This window comes from Hemitrygon akajei, chromosome 10 (assembly GCF_048418815.1).
Source record: "Hemitrygon akajei chromosome 10, sHemAka1.3, whole genome shotgun sequence".
Taxonomy (NCBI): Eukaryota; Metazoa; Chordata; class Chondrichthyes; order Myliobatiformes; family Dasyatidae; genus Hemitrygon; species Hemitrygon akajei.
The window spans coordinates 12382648-12401835 of record NC_133133.1 but is presented as its reverse complement, the minus strand read 5'-3'; the positions used below and the strand labels follow the sequence as shown (position 1 = coordinate 12401835).

General features: G+C 42.4%; 1 protein-coding gene across 5 annotated transcripts in view; it reads right to left on the bottom strand.

Annotated features, from left to right (window-relative positions):
- The window catches only part of aff2 (AF4/FMR2 family, member 2), a 685599-nt gene that overhangs the window by 166414 nt on the left and 499997 nt on the right, over window positions 1–19188 (bottom strand). For all 5 annotated transcript variants that reach the window (XM_073057781.1, XM_073057783.1, XM_073057782.1 and 2 more), the window contains one exon: window positions 13523–13574. In XM_073057781.1, the coding sequence (XP_072913882.1) occupies window positions 13523–13574 (52 nt within the window). The remainder of the gene's footprint in view (window positions 1–13522; window positions 13575–19188) is intronic.

The window sequence follows — 19188 nt, the reverse complement described above, 5'->3', positions numbered from 1 at the left end:
AACTAGTTAGTGGTTTATCTATGGTTTAAAAAAGTTATTAATTGGAAATCGAACTACAGCTTACTGCAAACAGACAAATATCTACATCCAGGAAGTCAGAACAATCCTCTTTGTCCACGGATGACATACTTACAAGTGATTTTGTCCTGAAGTCATAAAGACATAGAACTTTACAGCGCATTATCAGGCCCTTTGGCCCACATAGTTTGTGTTGAACTACTAATCTGCCAGGTCCCATGGTCCTACACCAGGACTCACAGTTCTCTCATCCATGTACCTTTGTACTTACCTGAATTTCTCTTAAATGTTGAAATTGAATCCGTACCACTACTTTTGCTGTGGCTTGAAGGTATGACACACAGGGAGAAGCACAATTACTTAACTATCATAATCTCACAGTGAGGGCTCTGGCAGTGTTTCAAACTGGATAGGTTGGTACAGTTTTATTTATTTATTTTTATTCAAAGATATAGCCTTTCCGACCCAATGAGCTCATGCCACCTAATTACATCCACCCGGGAGGAACCCAGAGCACATGGGGAGAACATACAAACTCCTTATAGGCAGCACCGGAATTGTGCTCCGGAATACTCGCATTAACTGCTATGCTACCGTGGCGACAGAACTGTGCTGGCTGGAGTGTATAAGAATGAGGGGGGGATCTCATTGAAATCTATTGAATATTGAAAGGCCTAGGTAGAGTGGACGTGGAGAAGATATCTCCAATTACGGCAGAGTCGGGGACAAGGGCACACCCTCAGAAAGATGAGGAGGAATTTATTTAATCAGAGGGTGGCGAATCTGCAAAATTGATTGTAACAGGTGGCTGTGAAGGCCAAGTCACTGGGTATTAAAGTGGAAATTATTAGGCCTTTGATCAGTATGGGTGGCAAGGGCAGGAGAATGGGGTTGAGATGGAAAATAAGTCAGCCATGATGGAATGGCAAAGCAGTTTTGACGGGCTGAATGGCCTAACTCTAACCTAATCACTGCATGACTCTTTACTGGCGGTGGCAGAAATGAACCCGGATTACTAGCACCGTAATAATGTTATGCTATGCGCTGCTGATGCTATGTTGCTATGATGCTAGTAAAACAGCAATCTGAGACTTCCAGGTTTTGGCAGGTTTTCCATTCACGCTGTGCACCAGCAAAAACAAACAGGGAATTGTTTCAATAACCAAATCTTCTGGTCTCTTCCCGATTATGCAACCTTTGCTACCTCAGATATGGACCATGGTTCCAGTTTATTGCAGAACCCATTGATCTGTGTACAGACCATTTATCATTCATGAAAGAACTCAGTGATCTTCACAGTATATTATATGAAACAACTCATATCATCTGTCAACTGCAGTCTCATTTCTGTTTTCAACTCCATAGGGATTTTGTCTTTTTGATCCTTCTTGAATTAAAATGTTGCTAAGCAACACGGCCAGGAGGCATGCTGGCTCAATGCTTCTAAAAATGCAGTCTATCAAATCATTTTAACAGTCTGCTATCTCACTGCAATTCAGAAAGCACTGTTTATTTCATGAAACTGCCATTGTACTGGATAGATTTCAGACAGTAGTTTACCTAGGTTCAATTAACCTGTCACATTTTAGACTTTTTTTTGGAAGAATAATACCACAAGACATCCTTCTGCTAAATGCAGTTCAAGGTTGCTTAACCATCGCCTTTATTCAATCTTCACTCAGTTATGCTCTGTAACGATTATCCTTTGATCACTAAATCTAATCCATCAATTGAAAAAAAACTCTACAATCATCCTCACCATTACCAGCCTAAGTCAAATCTTCAATCAAGGCCCATGTGTACCATGAAGATCTCATTTATTGCTTATCAAAAAAACTTCTGTGCATTTTCTTGTGCTGGCCATGATTTCTCGCTGCCAAATCTTTGCAGGGTCTAAAGTCACTGTTGTAATCCATTACATCAGGCTTTTTTTCTGGAGCAAGTTATGAGCAAAACGGAAAAGTCAATCAAAGCCTCCTTGTATCCTGTTCTATTCGGAGCCATGTTACATGGAAGAAGCTTTGATCAGTTGACCTTTCCTTTCCATTTATAGTCAAACGACAGCTGAAGAGCACTTACTGTATTTTTACTGGGCTGCAGGATACAATGAAATTGAAGCTGGAGGAGACACAGCAGGGTGTAAATTCTGAAGGATATTGAGTTTGAGTCTGGAGCAGGGGTTCTCAACCCTTTGTTTTGCCATGGACAAATACAGTTAAGCTAGGGGTCCATGGGCTCTAGGTCTAATGTCACAGAGTCAAAGAACACTACAGAACAGTAACAGAACTTTTGGCCCATCTAGTCCATGTTGAATTATTAATCTGCCTATACCCATCAATATGCACACACACTATAGCCCTCTATACTCCTCCTGTCCATGTCCCTATCCAAGTTTCTCTTAAATGCTGAAATCAAACCCACATCCACCACTTCTGCTGGCAGCTCGTTCCACACTCTCAACGTCCTCCGAGTAAAGAAAATCCCCCTCATATTCCCCTTAAATACTTTACCTTTCACCCTTAACCCATGATCTCTTCCTCTAGACACACCCAGCCTCAGTGAAAAAAGTCTGCTTACCCTATCAATACCCCTCATTATTTTGTATACCTCTGATTTTATATATCTCTATTAAATTACCCCTCATTCTCCTATGTTCCAGGAGAAAAAGTCTTCATCTATCAACTTTTCCCCATAACTCAGGTCCTCAAGTCCTAGCAACATCCTTGTAAATTATCTCTACTCTCTTTCAGTATTATTGACCTCATTCCTGTAGGTAGGTGACCAATATTGCACACAATACTCCAAATTAGGCCTCACCAATGTCTTATACTTCAAAAGAACATCCCAACTGCTGCATTCAATTTATGAAGGCCAATGTACAAAACCTCATCTCTATGACCCTTTCCCCACAGAATGCTACTTTCAAGTAATTATGGATCTGTGTTATGTATTTGTGGTGAATTAGACAACAGGAACCAGGAATCTGCAAATGATGGAAATCCAGAGCAAAATACAAAATGCTGGAGGAACTCAGCAGGTTAGGCAGCATCTATGGAGAGAAATAAACAGCTGAAACATTGACTCTTTATTTCTCTTACACAGATGCTGCCTGACCTGCTGAGTTCCTCCAACATGTTGTGTGTGATGCACCACAATTATATCCAAACTGCATGATTATAACCAAGAGATCCAACCTTCCTACTCTAAGCAAAGTGTGCAAATTCAGAACAATTGTCCAAGGTTAAAGGGGGGTTGAGTGGTTAATTTGCAGGAACTCGTACATTTGAATACAATCATTGCAGCCACTTGGACGTGCTGCAAGATCTTAGCTTGCTGCTTTCTTCAGTATTTTTTATTGTAAAGTGCTCTTCTTACATGCCTCAGAGCACAAATAAATACCAAGTGCAGAAAAACAGTCAACCTGAATTCAGTAATTGTCAACTGGCAATGTTGCCAGGACTTGAGGACCTGAGTTATAGGAAAAAATTAAATAGGTTAGGACTTTATTTCCTGGAGCATTGGAGAATGAGGGGTGATTTGATAGAGGAATACACAGTTATGAGGGATATAGATAGGGAAATGCAAGCAGGCTTTTTCCATTGAGTTTGGGTGAGACTACAATTAGAGGCCATGGGTTAAGGATGCAAGGAGAAATGGTTAGGGGGAACATGAGGAAAAACTTCTTCACTCAGAGAGGGATGAGAGTGTGGCACGAGCTGCCAGCGTAAGTGTGGATGTCTGTTTGATTTCGATATTTAAGAGAAATTTAGATAGTTACATTGATGGGAGGGGTATGGAGGGCTGTGGTCCAGATGGCGGTTGATGGGACTAGACAGATTAAAAGTTTAGCAGATATTAAATGGGCTGAAGGGACTGCTTCTCTAATGTAGTGCTCTATGACTCTAAAATCTACTAACCCTTACATCTTTGGATTGTTGGTGGAAACCAGAGCACCAGGGGAAAACTTGCATGGTCACAGGAAGAATGTACAACTTCCTTGCGGACAGCGGCAGAAGCCAGGTTGCTGGTGCTGTTACAATGTAATGTGAACTGCTATGTTATCATGCAACCCTCATCTTGTATCACCAACGAAAGTCATGTGGTGGACCCATTTGCTAAACATGCTTGGTGGAAACTGTGCAATCTTGGACACTCTGCTGATTAACACTCAACCCATGCATTAATTAATCAAGTACAGTCGTTTCTTAATTTGCTTGCTGTGGTGAACAATTTATTGAGAGCAGCTGACCATTCGTCATCTGCCTCTCTTTCCGGGATCATTGATACAGCAAAGTGCTACAAATGCTTCAAGTGACTTGCGGCAAGCGAGAGCATGCACCCATGGAGTCCAGGAGCACTACAGCACAGTAACAGGCCCTTTGGCCCATCTAGTCCATGACAAACTATTATTCTGCCCAGTTCCAATGATTCCAGTGCATGTCTGAAGAAAGGGAGAAGCAAAAAATGCACAGATGGACACTTTGGAAAAATGTCATATTTCAGATTGGTTTATTGTTATATATACCAGTTCCTCCCCACGCCCTCAGGCACATCAGGTGGCAACCCTGCCGTTTGTTTAGCATTTGCCTGTTTTACAAGGTTGAGTTGCCAGCTCGCTGCTCAACTCCAACACAGGTGGGAAGTGTGTAATGAAATTCCTTGCTCAGACGAGGCACACAGAGTGTACAGAGTACATGGTGATAACAAATACAATACGCACAAGCTCGGGCCCTGTATTTATTTATTTAGTGATACAGCACGAAACAGGACCTTCAGTCCCAACGGACCGCACTGCCCAGCAATCTACCTGTCTAACCCTAGCCTAATCACAGGACAATTTACAATGAACAAGTTACATACTAACTGATACGTCTTTGTACCATTGAAAAAAACCAACATAGCTCATGGGGAGAACATGCGGGACTTATAGACAGTGCAGGAATTGAACTCCAAATTCAGGAACACTCCAAACTGTAATTGCATCACACTAACTGCTATGCTTCCGTGGCACCCGAACTGTACTGACTGGAGTTTAGAAGTATGCGGGGGATCTCACTGAAACTTTTTGAATATTGAAAGGCCTGGATAGAATCGACATGGAGAGGATACTTCCAATAGCTAGCGAGTCGAGGACCAGAGGACATGGCTTCAGAATAGAAGGAATTCCCTCTAGAACAAAGATAAGGAGGAATTTCTTTAGCCAGTGAAACTGTGGAACTAATTGCCATGGATGTCTGTACAGGCCAAGTCACTGGATATATTTAAAGCAGAGGTTGATGGGTTCTTGATTAATAAGGGTGTCAAAGGTTATGGGGTGAAGGCAGAAGACTAGGGTTGAGAGGGATAATAAATCAACCACACAGAGCAGAATTGATGGGCTGAATGGCCTAATTCTTCTCCTGTGCCTTATGGTCTAATACATTTTTCCACTAATTCAGTTTGCACTACTATACCTTGCAGCATTCTATTGTTTACGCTCATCACTGTATTTATTACTACTGTGGACACCGTTCACTCTGAACTTCAAAGGAGCAAGGATCATCATTAAACCTCAGTGCAAATGACAATAAACTAATATTAATCTGAACAGTGAGCACAAAATGAAAGGATGGTGCAAAATCTTGAAGAAGGGTCTCACCCCGAATCATTGACAGCTTATTCCTCTCCATAGAAGCTGCCAAACGTGCTGAGCTCCTGGAGCACTTTGTGTATATTGCACTCAGGATGGTGCTAAGAATACACTGTGGTCTAACGTAATTCATAAAGAATGTCAAAGTGCCAATAGGTGTTGGATGGTCCTATGAGCAGCTGGTGCATATCACAAGTCCTGATAATGTGACCACCGACTTCAGATAGACAATCTCTGAAGGGTATTGATAATGGCTGGGGTCACTCCTCTTGTAAAGGCACTGCCCAGAAAAAGGCAATGACAAACCCCTTCTGTAGAATTTGCCAAGAACTATCATGGTCATAGATCGCCGATGTCGTATGACACGGCACATAATGATGATGAAAGTGCCAATTACTGGAGAGGTAGAGTTAAGATTCCGAGAATGTGGCAGCGCCACTGGGAAGGGGCTATTTGAGGAGGTTTACTATGTCACCAAATCCCCTCAAAGCAAATTTCCCCAGGTGGACAGTGAAGAGCATTCGAACTGGTTGCATCATTGTCTGGTAGGGAGGAGGCACTGCACAGGATTGGAAAATTCAGTCAACTTAACCAGCTCCATCATGAAGGAAATCTTCAAAAGGCGATGGACCATGAACACGCACTCAACGGCCAGTTTATTAGGTACAGGAGGTAGCTCATAAAGTGGCCTTTGAGGGTATATTATGTACAGCACTCTACTACTGCCAGAAAACAACAAATTTCACAACATATGCCTGTGATAATAAATCTAATCCTGAATTTGAAGATGTGATTAAGCACATAACTTAACTTCTTCACCACTGACCCTATAAAGAAGGCAGATAATAGATCAGCTCATAATGAGATTATTGAATGGATATGATATAGTGGCAGAGAATGATAACGAGGAGTTAGCTTGAATGAAGTGGTGATTAATGACAGACAAAAGACACTGCATTTGATACATCAGAAATGAAAAACATAATGAGAATCATTTTATCTGTCAGATATATTGGCAGAAGGAATTTCCTGAAAATCCCTCGAAATCCCACGTACAAGATGCTGGTGAAGTTCTACTTGGAAGAATTGTGGTCAGTTTTGGTCGCCCTGCTTTAGGGAAGATGCTTAAGGTGAGAGGGAGAGATTTAACAGGAACCTAAGGGGCAACATCTTCACACATGTGTATATGGAATGAGGGACCAGGGAAAGTGGTTGAGGCAGGTAAAAATAAAACCATTTTTAAAAGACAGTAGGACAGGTGCATGGAAAGGAAAGGTCCATAATGATGTGGGGCATAACGTGGGCAAATGAGACTAGCTTGGATGGGTATCTTGGTTGGCATGATCCCGTTAGGCCAAAGGGCTTGCTTCCTGCTGTATCACTCTATGATTATGTATCTTGTTGAACCAGACCCATTATCTACTCCCAGAAACACAATCAAGCACTTTATTGATCTATCTATCTATTTATCTATCCATTTATTTATTTATTTATTTAGAGATATGGCGCAAAGTAGGCCCATCTGGACATTCAAGCCAGGCCACCTCAGCAACCTCACCACCCAACTATTTCACCCCAACCTAATCACGGGTCAACTTACAATGACCAAATAATCTACCCGGTACGTCTTTGGACTGTGGGAGGAAGCTGGAGCACCCAGAGACAGCACTGGAACTGAACTCCAAACTCTGGAAGGCCCTCAAGAGTAAAAGTGTTGCGTTAAAGGCTACACTACTGTGACACCATTTACATTTGGATTAAACTGCCAACTATGCCAATGGCAGCCAGAAAATTCTGAAAGCTTATGAATAACTTTGAGATTGCACTGATCCTTTAATGTCCAAAAATGCCAATGAAATATTTTTGGTGGTTGTTAATGTAGTGTAGTAAATATGGCAACCTTTGAGCACAGCAGGTCCCCATAACCAGTAACCTGGTGACAATCTATACTAAAACTATTGATTAGCAGGAACTATTTACCAGTCACAGGTGATAAACCCCTGATTATAATCCATAATGTTATCATAGCCAGGGAAGGTAAGGGTACAAGCTCCAACTACCTATTAAATGCTCCTAATGGTGTGCAGCTCAAATAGTCCCTGACAACAAAGTCCGGCTCCAGGCCTTCACATGCAGCTTAGCTACTAAGCCCAGAAGAAATGCTTCTACTGACAGGAGAAGAGGCAAAGGCAGATTACTGGTGCCTTTAAACTAGTCACTCTGAGCAGATGGGGCTCATCAACCATGGTTGGCAGCTGATTTAGGAGAAGGAAAACTCTGATCTCAAATGTCTGTTCCCTTGTAGCTCTACCCACTCACAGGGAAGGCTTCGGGAGTGAACCCTGAGGAAAAATCTGGTGATGGAGTCCATTTGGTAGTCCTAAGTTGAGTTCAACCCTGATTGGCAACTCCTGCAACACTGCTGATGCCAAACTGTATTGGTTGCTGCCGCTCCTTTGGGTTTATCAGATGTGTGGAGAAGGGGAGCTTGTTATATGGGCAACAGATCGCTCTCCACATTGTACTGCCCTGGCTTGCATATCCAGATAGATGGGATGCAACATCCATGATTGACACTGACCGACTTGTGCCTCAACTCAACTCAACAACTATGTTCCATCATTCCATTATTACAGATACACGATGGTCACAGATATAGATACGTGCTCTCTTCTCACTGCTGCTATCCAGAAGGAGGTACAGGAGCCTTAGGTCCTACAGCTCCAGGTTCAGGAAGCGTTATTGCTCTATAACCAGTGTGGATCAATCTCACTCACCTCAACGCTGAACTGATTCCACAACCTGTGGACTCACTTTCAAGGACTCTACAACTCATGTTCTCAGCATTATTTATCTTTTTTCTATTATTGGCACAAGTTTTCTTCTTTTGCACATTGGTTGTTTGCTGGTCTTTGTTATGTGTAGTTTTACATAAATTCTATTGCATTTCTTTATTCTCCTATAAATTCCTGCAAGAAAATGAATCACAGGGTAACATATTGCGACAGATACCTACTTTGGTAATAAATTTACCGGTACTTTGAATCTTGAACATTCAGATTCATGGGATGACATGGTAATATGGTGGGAAGTGCAATCACCGATTAGGGTGCAATTTCTGCTGCTGCCTGTAAGGAGTTTATATGTCCTCCCCATGACAGCGTGGGGGCTCCGGATTCCTCACACAGTCCGAAGATGTACAGGTCAGGGTCAGTGAGTTGTGGGCATGCTATGTTGGTGCTGGAAGCGTGGCTGCCCCCAGCACAATCGTCACTGATTTAATTTGACACAGATGACGTATTTCACTGGATGTTTCGACGTACATGGAACAGATAAAGCTAACCCCTTTAATATTTCATGGAAGAGCAGGCAGGCCTCAAGTAAAAAGGGATGATGAAAACTGGCACTGTGGCGGTGTTACACAGATGTGGCAGCTGAGACTCACATGGTCAAATCCCCAGAGGGGGGAATGAAGCCCATACACCCCTGTCTTGAAGACAGGAGTCTATCAACTGAGCCACAGCTGTCCGGCCTCTCTTACCCCTCAAGCCCTGGAACTATACCACCAAAGATCAGCTGGGAGGACAGACACAATAACACCAGCATGCAGGAGGAGGCCAACATGGAACAGCAGCTCCACTATGATAAAGCAACACCAACTCCCATGGATAGGTTGTGTCCTCTGGATGCCTAACTCACCTTGCCCCAAACAGATCCTTTACCCGAAGCTGAAGGAAAGTCAGTAAGCCCCTGGTGGGAAAGGAAACACTTCCAAGATAACATTGCAATCATCCAAAAGAAATTCAACATTACATCTAAAAACTGGGAAGGCATTCCACTCAATAAATACACCTGGAGTAAATCTGTTCAAGAGGGAGCTGGGTTACGTAAGTGGCCTCTACTATGCAGCTGTGAAAAGAGAGACTGACAGACCAGAAGGCCCAACCACTAATCACAGCCACCACTTCCTCTTGGCCACACTGCACCAGACTATGTGGATACTTGACCATGCTCTACAACCACCTGAGGATCCACCAACAGGTAACCCCTTAGGAGGACATCATACTTGAATCGAGTGATCACACCTCCCCTTAGTGTAAGTTGTTTAAACACGGGAAAAAATATAATGCAGCACACTGGTCATTAAATGGTGACTGAAACTCTGATTTGTCCCTTCTGCAGAAATTTAACATCAATGTCAAGTTCAATCATCTGCTCGTTGGGAGAATGGCTGGGGGTGTCAGTCCCATGCTTCTCTTCACAAATGATCTGTGCCCACAGCCTTTCTCTGCTGGGCTAATGGGCACCGCTTTAAGGTCTTCGGTTGCCGCACTCATTAAAGTGAGAGAAAGCCTGCCAGAGTAAGCCAAGTTACAGTAAAGCTGTAAGAACAGATGTTGACTGTAATTAAATTGATTTATGTCTTCCTTAGATCTTCAAAGCTGACAGTCAGCTCCAATTTACTTCGGGTACAGCATCCTTTTCGAAACTCCAAAGTATCACAGGTCCTCCAAATGAAATACATACAACCCTCAAGTGTGTGTTCAATTGATATTTATTGTACATTATATTGGGATGATGAGATGATGCATTTTGATGTATGTTTGAATGTAAATGCAATAAATAAATGAATATGAATCTGAATTTGATGCCCTGTGAGTCGATCGTGATGAACAAGGCCATTGGCCTATGTGTTTATTTGTATTAATGTCACAGGCCAAAGGTCTGTGTCCACAAAACTGTTACAAACAAGCAAGATTGAAAAGCACTTATATATAAAAAATAAGTTCCAGACCCGTCCTTTGATTTCCTGTCATATGTGGTGCTATATTAACTTACAAATACATAAAACAGGAATATCATTTTATAGGGATCCTGCGGCCATTGTAAATACCATACATAATGAAATACACCATTGTGGATTGCCTATAGATACCCAAAGCATAAACTGCTCTTTTTAATTATGTATAGAACAGCATGGCACAGTACAGGCCCTGTGGACCACAAAGTTGTGCCGAACCTTTAACTTACCTTAAGCTCAAATTAACCCTTTCCTTTCCCAAACAGCCCTCCATTTTGCTTTCATCCATGTGCGTATCTCAAGAGTCTCTTAAATATTCCTACCACCACCCCTGCCAGTGTGTGCCATGCATCCACCACTCTTTGTGTAAAAAAAACTATTTCTGACATCCCCCTGTATTTTTATCCGAACTCCCTACAGTTATGCCCCCTTGTATTAGCTATTTCTGCCTTGCGAAAATGTATCTGACTGTCCATTCTATTTAATCCTCTTGCACAAAGTCATAAACCCAATGGTGTGGCCTCCACATGTTCACCACCCTCTGGCTAAAGTAATTCCTCTTCATCTCTGTTGCAAATAGACATCCCTCTATTTTGAGGTTATGCCCTCTGGTCCAAGACTCCCCCACTATAGGAAACAACATTCTACATATCTAGTCTTTTCAATATTCTATAGTTTCAAAGAGATACCTCCCTCATTCTTCTAAACTCCAGCGAGTACGGGCCCAGAGCCATCAAGCACTAACACATATTAACCCTTACATTCCTGAAAGCAGTTTCATGAACCTCCTCTGAACACTCTACAATGCCAACACATTCTTAGATACTGGCCCAAAACTGTTCACAATACTCCAAGTGTGGTATGACCAAAGCCTTATAAAGCCTCAGCATCACATCCTTGCTTTTATATTCTAGTCCTCTCGAATAGACCTGATCATGTGTCTCTCTAAGAGAGTCTTAAAACAATTCAATCATATTTGACTTTACCACTACCCTTGGCAGCACATTCCAGGCACCACCACCCCCCCCCCCCCCACCCTCTGTGAAAAACCTTACCCTACACATCTCCCTTTCACCTTCAAACTGTGTTTTCTAGTCTTAGATATTTCAACTCTTTGAGAAAGATCATAATCATCATCATTATGTGTCGTGTCATATGACATGGATGATCATGGTCTTTCCATGACCATGATTGTTCTTGGCAATTTTTTCTGCAGATGTGGTTTTCCATTGCCTTCTTCCGGGCTGTGTTTTACAAGGCTGGTGACCCCAACCATATCAATACTCTTCAGAGATTGTTTGCCTGGCCTCAGTGGTCACATAACCAGGATTAATGATATGCACGGGCTGCTCATATGGTCATCCACCACCTGCCCCCATGGCTTCACGTGACCCTGATTGTGGGGCTGAGCAGGTGCTACACCTTGCCCAAGGGTGACCTGAAGGCTGGTGGAGGGAAGGAGCCTCTTACACCCCCTTTAGCAGAGACATACTTCCACCCTGCCTCTCAAAGAGAAAGATACTGACTGTTTAATCTCTCTACAGCTCTCATAATTTCATAAACTCCTCTCAAGTGAAGGTTAAGTGTATTTATTTTTCTAAGATTTAACAGCGGCCAATTAGGTATTATCACCAGATATCTTTGTTAACTGGGTGATCAGAAGTTTCCTGGAACACTGCTTCCTGCATTAATGTACAATTCAAAGAAGATCATAATCATGGTACTGAACCAAAGCCAGATCAGGAAGTGGTTAAAGTTCTGGAATACTTTCCCTAATGCCTCCCTCCCTGCCATTACAACACTAGTTAAAACCTTTGACAAAGATTTTCCCTCTTTAATGGTTCAGCAATCATATTTTTGATAACATTCCAGCAAGAAGCATCGGACTATCTTGCAGCATTAACGGGCATGTATAAATGTTGTGAGTCCACATTCAGGGAACGCTACGATATCTGGAACAGCCTGTTTCCTTCATGCATGGGCCACTACTTCACAAGATCTGTGAAATTTCTTTAAGAACTGGGCTTGTTTCTTGACTGTGTTTGAGTCAATGTGATACAAGAGATAGGTCACTAAATAACTGAGAACCAAGCAAGTCCCCGGACTGGTTTGGTAGGTAAGAGAATGCAAAGTGAAACCTCAGTCTAACTGGCTCAGATTGTATTCAATATCCATTCCTCCCAGAGGATCCTACGAGTTCGGGTGGGAACAAACAGTGCATGCATCAGGTCATGACATTTATGAGGGAAAGAGGTGACTGATGCATTTTCAAATCCATTCAAACAATGTAGATACTTCCATTGGTTTGGGCATTGAGTATAAGAGCAAGAAGACATATTGCAGTTGTATAAAACTTCGGTGTTTTATACTGAGGCACTGTGTGTGATTCTGGTCGCTTCATGACAGTAAGGATGTGGAAGTTGTGGAAAGCAAACAGGAGACTTTTTCTTGGATGAAGCTTGAATTAGTGAGTAGGAACTATATGGTGCGTTTGAGCAAAATTGGATTGTTTTCTTTGGAGCTTTGGAGGCTGAGGGAAGACCTGATAGAAATGTATAAAAGTATAAAAGGCACAGATAATATTTTTTTTTCCCAGGATGTAAATGATAAAGAATAGAATGCATGCATTTAAGGTAAGGAGTGGGGGAAGATTAAAGGAGATGTATGGGGCAGATTTTTTTTGGAGATAGTAGCAGGTGCCTGGAAGGTATTGCCAGGGATGGTGGTGGGAGCAGATACTGTAGTGGCATTTGAGAGGTGGTTAGATAGAGACATGAATTTGCAGGGAATGGAGGGATATGGTTCATGTACAGGCAGAAGAGCTTTAGACCTCATATTGACCATGCACATCTCCAAATTCCATTGAAATACCACTGAAACCTTCATCTTCAGCTTCTTGGATCGGAATCTCCGGAATTCTCCCTCTCTGCCTTTGTACCTCTCTGACACATCCCTTTGTCATCGAAGGATTCAAACATTTTGCTTTGTGATTCAGTATAATTTTTTTCCCCGATTTTTGCCCTGGGGATAATTTCAGTCACGTCGAGATTCAAGGCAGTTGTTACAGTTTTTACCTGTTCACTTTCATCCTCGTCGCTGCTGAGCTTCAGATCGTCCTCCAGCATCCTGCAAGAACAAACAAGTCACCATCCATTAAAACCGTCACTCACAAAATCTTTTTGTTACATTTTTAATCATTTAGAAATACAGCAAGGTAGACAATAAGATGCAGGAGCGGAACTAGGCCACCTGGCCCATCGAGTCTGCTTCACCATTTCAACATGGCTGATCCATTTCCCTCACCGCCCCAACAGAGTGATAGAGTCACAGAAAAGCACAGCTCAGTAACAGGCCTGTCAGTGTCAAACCACTTAAACTGCCTACTCCCATCAACCTGCACCAGGGCCATCGTCCTCCACACCCCTACCATCCCCCATGCATGCATCCAAACTTCTCTGAGCTACTGAAATCCAGCTTGAACTCACCACTTGTGCTGGCAGCTCATTCCACACTCTCACAATCCTCTGAGTAAAGAGGTTTCTCCTCATGTTCCCCTTGAACTTTTCACCTTTCACCCTTAATCCATGACCTCTGGTTGTAGTCCAACCCAACCTCAGAGGAAAAAACCTGCTTTACCCTATCTAAACCCCTCATAGTTTTGTATACCCAGCCTTCTCCACATATCCCTTCAAGCCCTGACTAATCAAGAATCCATCAACCTCTGTCTTAAATATATCCAATGACTTGGCCTCCACAGCTGCCTGTCGTAACGAATTCCACAGATTCACCTGTCTGGCTAAAGAAACTCCCTCCATTTCCATTCTAAATGGATGGTCCTCTATTCTGAGGCGGTTTCCTCTGGTCTTATATTCCCTCATCACAGGAAACATCCTCTCCGTTCTACTCTATTGAGGCTTTTCAACATTCAATAGATCCCCCTCATTCCAGTGAGAATTCCGGTGAGTACAGGCCCAGAGCCATCAAACACTCCTCATATGATAAACCTTTCAATCCTTGAATTGGATTGGAAAAAGGAGTTGAATCCTTTTTCAACTCCTACAAAAAAGGAGTTCATTTTCGTGAACCTCCTTTGAACCCTCTCCAATGTCAGCACATCTTTTTGTAGATAAGGAGCCCAAAGCTGCTCACAATGGTCCAAAGTGAGGCCTCACTAATACATACGGTAACAGGTCCTTCTGGCTCAGTGAGCCCACACAGCCCCATCTAGACCCATGTGATGAATTAACCTACTAACCCTTACGTCTTTGGATTTTGAGAGGAAACTGGAGCACCCAGAGAAAAGACACATAGTCACAGGGAGAAATTACTAAGTTTCTTATAGGCAGCATTGGGAATTGAACCTGAGTCACTGGCACTGTAAAGCGTTACGATAACCACTATGCTATCGCACCACCCCCTTTGAGATGTTACAGTCATGAGAACTTAAGAAACATGAGCAAGAACAGACTATCAGCCCCTTGAGTGTGGCCACCATTCAGTCACGTCATGGCTGATCCAATGTATGCCTCAACATCATTTCCCCAGCTGCCTCTCTGTACCCTTTGATTCCACTGTGGTCCTAATATCTGTCCAACTGTGGTTGTGCATTCACACCTGTCTCAGGTAGAGAACTCCAAATTTTTAACCACATGCTCAGAAGAAATTAAGCTATATGGTTGCATATACGTTAGCTATACGATTGGGGTTCAAGTCCCACCACTGCCGATAAGGAGTTCATACATACTACCCATGGATACATGGGTTTCCCCTGATGCTCTGGTTTCCACCCACATTCCAACTATGTACAGGCAAGGGTTAGAAGTTATGGGCACGTTATATTGGCCCAGAAGTATGGAAACACTCACGGGCTGCCACCAACACATCCACAATGCAAGCATCACTTTTCACTGTCTGTTTCGATGTACAAGAGACAAATAAAGCTAATCTTTACAATCTTTTAAAAAATTCCTCTCAATCTTTACTGAAGTTAGTAATCCATTATTCTCTAACTCTGGTCCCAACTTCTAGATACTCCCATTAGGGAAAACATTTTCTCAGCATTTAACCTGTCAGTCCCCCTCAGAATCCTTCTTTCAGATTCCAATTAGCCCAATCTATTCCAGCTTTCTTCATGAATGTATATTTATGCACTTTCATCACCATGTAATAATAGAGAACTACTATGGTTCGGTTGCCTCATTGAAGAATCTTCTACTTAGAATCAGAATTAGATTGAAATTGGTGTATTATTGTCACATGTACCAAGGTACAGTGAAAATCTTGTCTTGCACACTATTCATACAGATCAATTCATTAGATAGTGTATTAAGGTACAACAAGGTAAAACAATAACAGAATGCAGAATTAAGTGTAGCAGCTACAGAGAGAGTGCAGTGCTGGTAAACAATAAGGTGTAAGATCATAACGAGGTGGATTGCAAGGTGAAGAGCATATTTTATTGTACAACAGGTCTGTTCAAGAGTCTGATAACAGTGGGATATAAGCTGTCCTTAAGCATGGCTATATATCATGAACTGTGTTGTTTTGTGGCAGCAGAGATATAAAGTTACTACAGATTGCAAAATTTAATAACTAGTGCAAAAAAGGAATGCCAAGGTAGTGATCATGGCTTCATGGACCGTTCAGAAATCTGATAGCAGAGGAGAATCACAGAGTGTGATGAGTCTTCAGGCTCCTGTGCCTCCTCCCGATGGTAGTACTGAGAAAAGGGCATGTCCTGGATGGTGGGGGTCCTTTGTAATGGATGACACCCTCTTGAAGATGTCCTGGGTGGTTAGTCCGTGCAAGAAATGGCTGAGACTATATTGTTTGGCAGCCTCTTGCAGTCCTGTACATTGGAGTCCATACCAAGCTGTACTGCAACCAGTCACAATGTTCTCCACCATACATCTATAATAATTTGCAAGAATCTTTGGTGATGTACTAAATCTTCTCAAAATCCTAGTGCAGTGAAGCCAATGGCAAGCCTTCTTCATGATTGCATCAATGATTGACCAGGATGGATTTGATAAAATATTAACACTCAGGACACATAAATAATGCTAAAGGAACCCAGCAGGTCACGCAGCATCTATGGAAATGAATAAACAGTCGACATTTCGGGCTAAGGCCCTTCATCAGGACTGGGAAGGAAGAGGGAAGAAGCCAGAATAAGAAGGTGGGGTGAGGGGAAGGAGTACAAACTAGAGAGACCTTTAAGGACAAGAAGGACCCAGCACTTTGAAGCTGCTTTCCCTTTTTATCACTGATCCCTCAATGAGGACTGACCCCCAGACTTCCACTTCCTGAAGCCCAAAATCAATTCTATGGTCTTGCTGACACAAAGTGGGAAGTTGCTGCTGTGTGACTACTGAACCTTCAATATCCTATGTTAAGGGCCGTTTAATGATCCCCTTATCAAAACATTTAATCAATTTGATTCCACACCGCTCAGACAGAGAATACAGAACATACAGCATTATATCTCAGTACAGGCCATTCAGCCCATGATGTTGCACCGAGTTTTTAACCTTTTCTTTGATCAATCCAACCCTTCCCTCCATTTTACGATCAACCATATGCCTCTCTGAGAGCTTCATAAATGCCCTTAATATATCTGTCTCTACCATCATCCCTGGCAGCAGGTTCCACACACCCACCATTTTCTGTGTAAGAAATCGTACCTCTGACATCCCCCCTACACTTTCCTCCAATCACTTCAAAATTATGTCACCTCGTATTAGCCATTTCCATCTTGGGAAAAAGTCCCTGTCTATCCACTTGAACTATGCCTTTAGCATTTTTATACCTGTACCAAGTGACCTCTCTACTCCCTTCACTCCAGAGAGAAAAGACCTTGGTCACTCAACCTATCCTTGTAAGTGTTTTCTAACAACTCTAACATATAGTAATGAGGCATTGGCCCAAAGCATGATATTGCAATTGTCAACAAACTATAATGGGATTGTAGCATTCTGTTCTTCAAGGTAAAATTACCTCAGCATAACTGGACACTCAACCCTTCCTCAAGGATTCATAGACCAGAAGATATAGGAGCAGAATTAGGCCATTTGGCCCATTGCACTTGCTCTGCCATTTCATCAATTTTCCTCTCAGCCCCAATCTCCTGCCTTCTCCCTGTATCCCTTCGTGCCCTGATCAATCAATAATCTATCAACCTCTGCCTTAAATATGCATAAAGACTTGGCCTCCACAACTGCCTGTAGCAAAGAATTCCACAGATTCACCACTCTGTACCTGAAGAAGTTTATCATCTCTGCTATAAAAGCACACCCCTCTATTCTGAGATTGTATCCTCTGGTCTTAAGACTCTCCCACCATTGGAAACATCCTTCCAGCATCTATTAAGGCCTTTCACAATTTGATAGGTTTCAATAAGGCCACCCTCATTTTTCTGAATTCCAGTGAATATAAGCCCAGAGCATCTTAGGACATCATAGCTCTTCATAGGACAATTTGGAATCATTTTTGTGAATCTCCTTTGAACCCTCTCTAGATTCAGCACGTTCTTTCTAAGATAAGGGGCCCAAACACGCTCACAATACTGCAAGTGAGGCCTCACCAGTGCTTTATAAAGTCTCAACGTTACATCCTTGCTTCTATATTCTAGTCCTCTTGAAATGTATGCTAACATTGCATTTGCCTTCCTCATCACTGACTCAATCTGCAAATTAACCTTTAGGAAATCCTGCACAAGGACTCCCAAATCCCCTTGTGCCTCAGATTTCTGTATTTTCTTTCCATTTAGAAAATAGACAACTGATTCATTACCAAACTGTATGACCATACACTTCCTGACACTGTATTCCATCTGCCACTTCTTTGCCCATTCTCCTAATCCAAGTCCTTCTGTACCCTCCCTACTTCCTCAAAACTACCTGCCCCTCCACCTATCTTCATATCGTCTGCAAACTTTGCAACAAAGCCATCAATTCCATCGTCAAAATCATTGACATATAATGTAAAAAGAATTGGTCCTAACACAGACCCCTGTGGAACACCACTAGTCACCAGCAACTAGCCAGAAAAGGCTCACTTCATTGCCACTATTTGCCTCTTGCCAATCAGCCACTGCTTTATCATGATCCATCCGATCTTTCCTATAATACCATGGGCTTGCAGCTTGTTAAACAGCCTCTTGTGAGGCATCTTGTCAACAGACTTCTGAAAATCCAAGTACACAACATCAACTGATTCTCCTTTGTCTATCCTGCTTGTTATTTCTTCAAAAAGTTCAACAGATTTGTCAGGCAAGATTTTCCCCTGAGGAAACCATGCTGACAATGGTGTATTTTATCATGTGCCTCCAAGTACACTGAGGCCTCATCCTTAATAATCAATTCTAACACCTCACTGTGGTCAGGTTAACTGGCCTGTAGTTTCCTTTCTTCTGCCTCTCTCCCTTCTTGAAGAGTGGAGTGACATTTGCAATTTTCCAGTCTTCTGGAACCATTTCAGAACCTAGTGATTTTTGAACGATCATTACTAATGCTTCCACAAACTTTTCATCCACCGCTTTCAGAACTCTGGGGTGTACCCCATCTGGTCCAGGTGACTTATCTACCTTCAGACCTTTCAGTTTTCTTTTAAGGATTCAAAGTACATTTTTATTAAAGAATGTATAAATTACACAACCTTGAGATTCGTCTGCTTATAGGCAGTCACAAAGCAAGAAACCCAAAGGACCGAATTAAAATAAAGACCAACACCCAGCGCATGG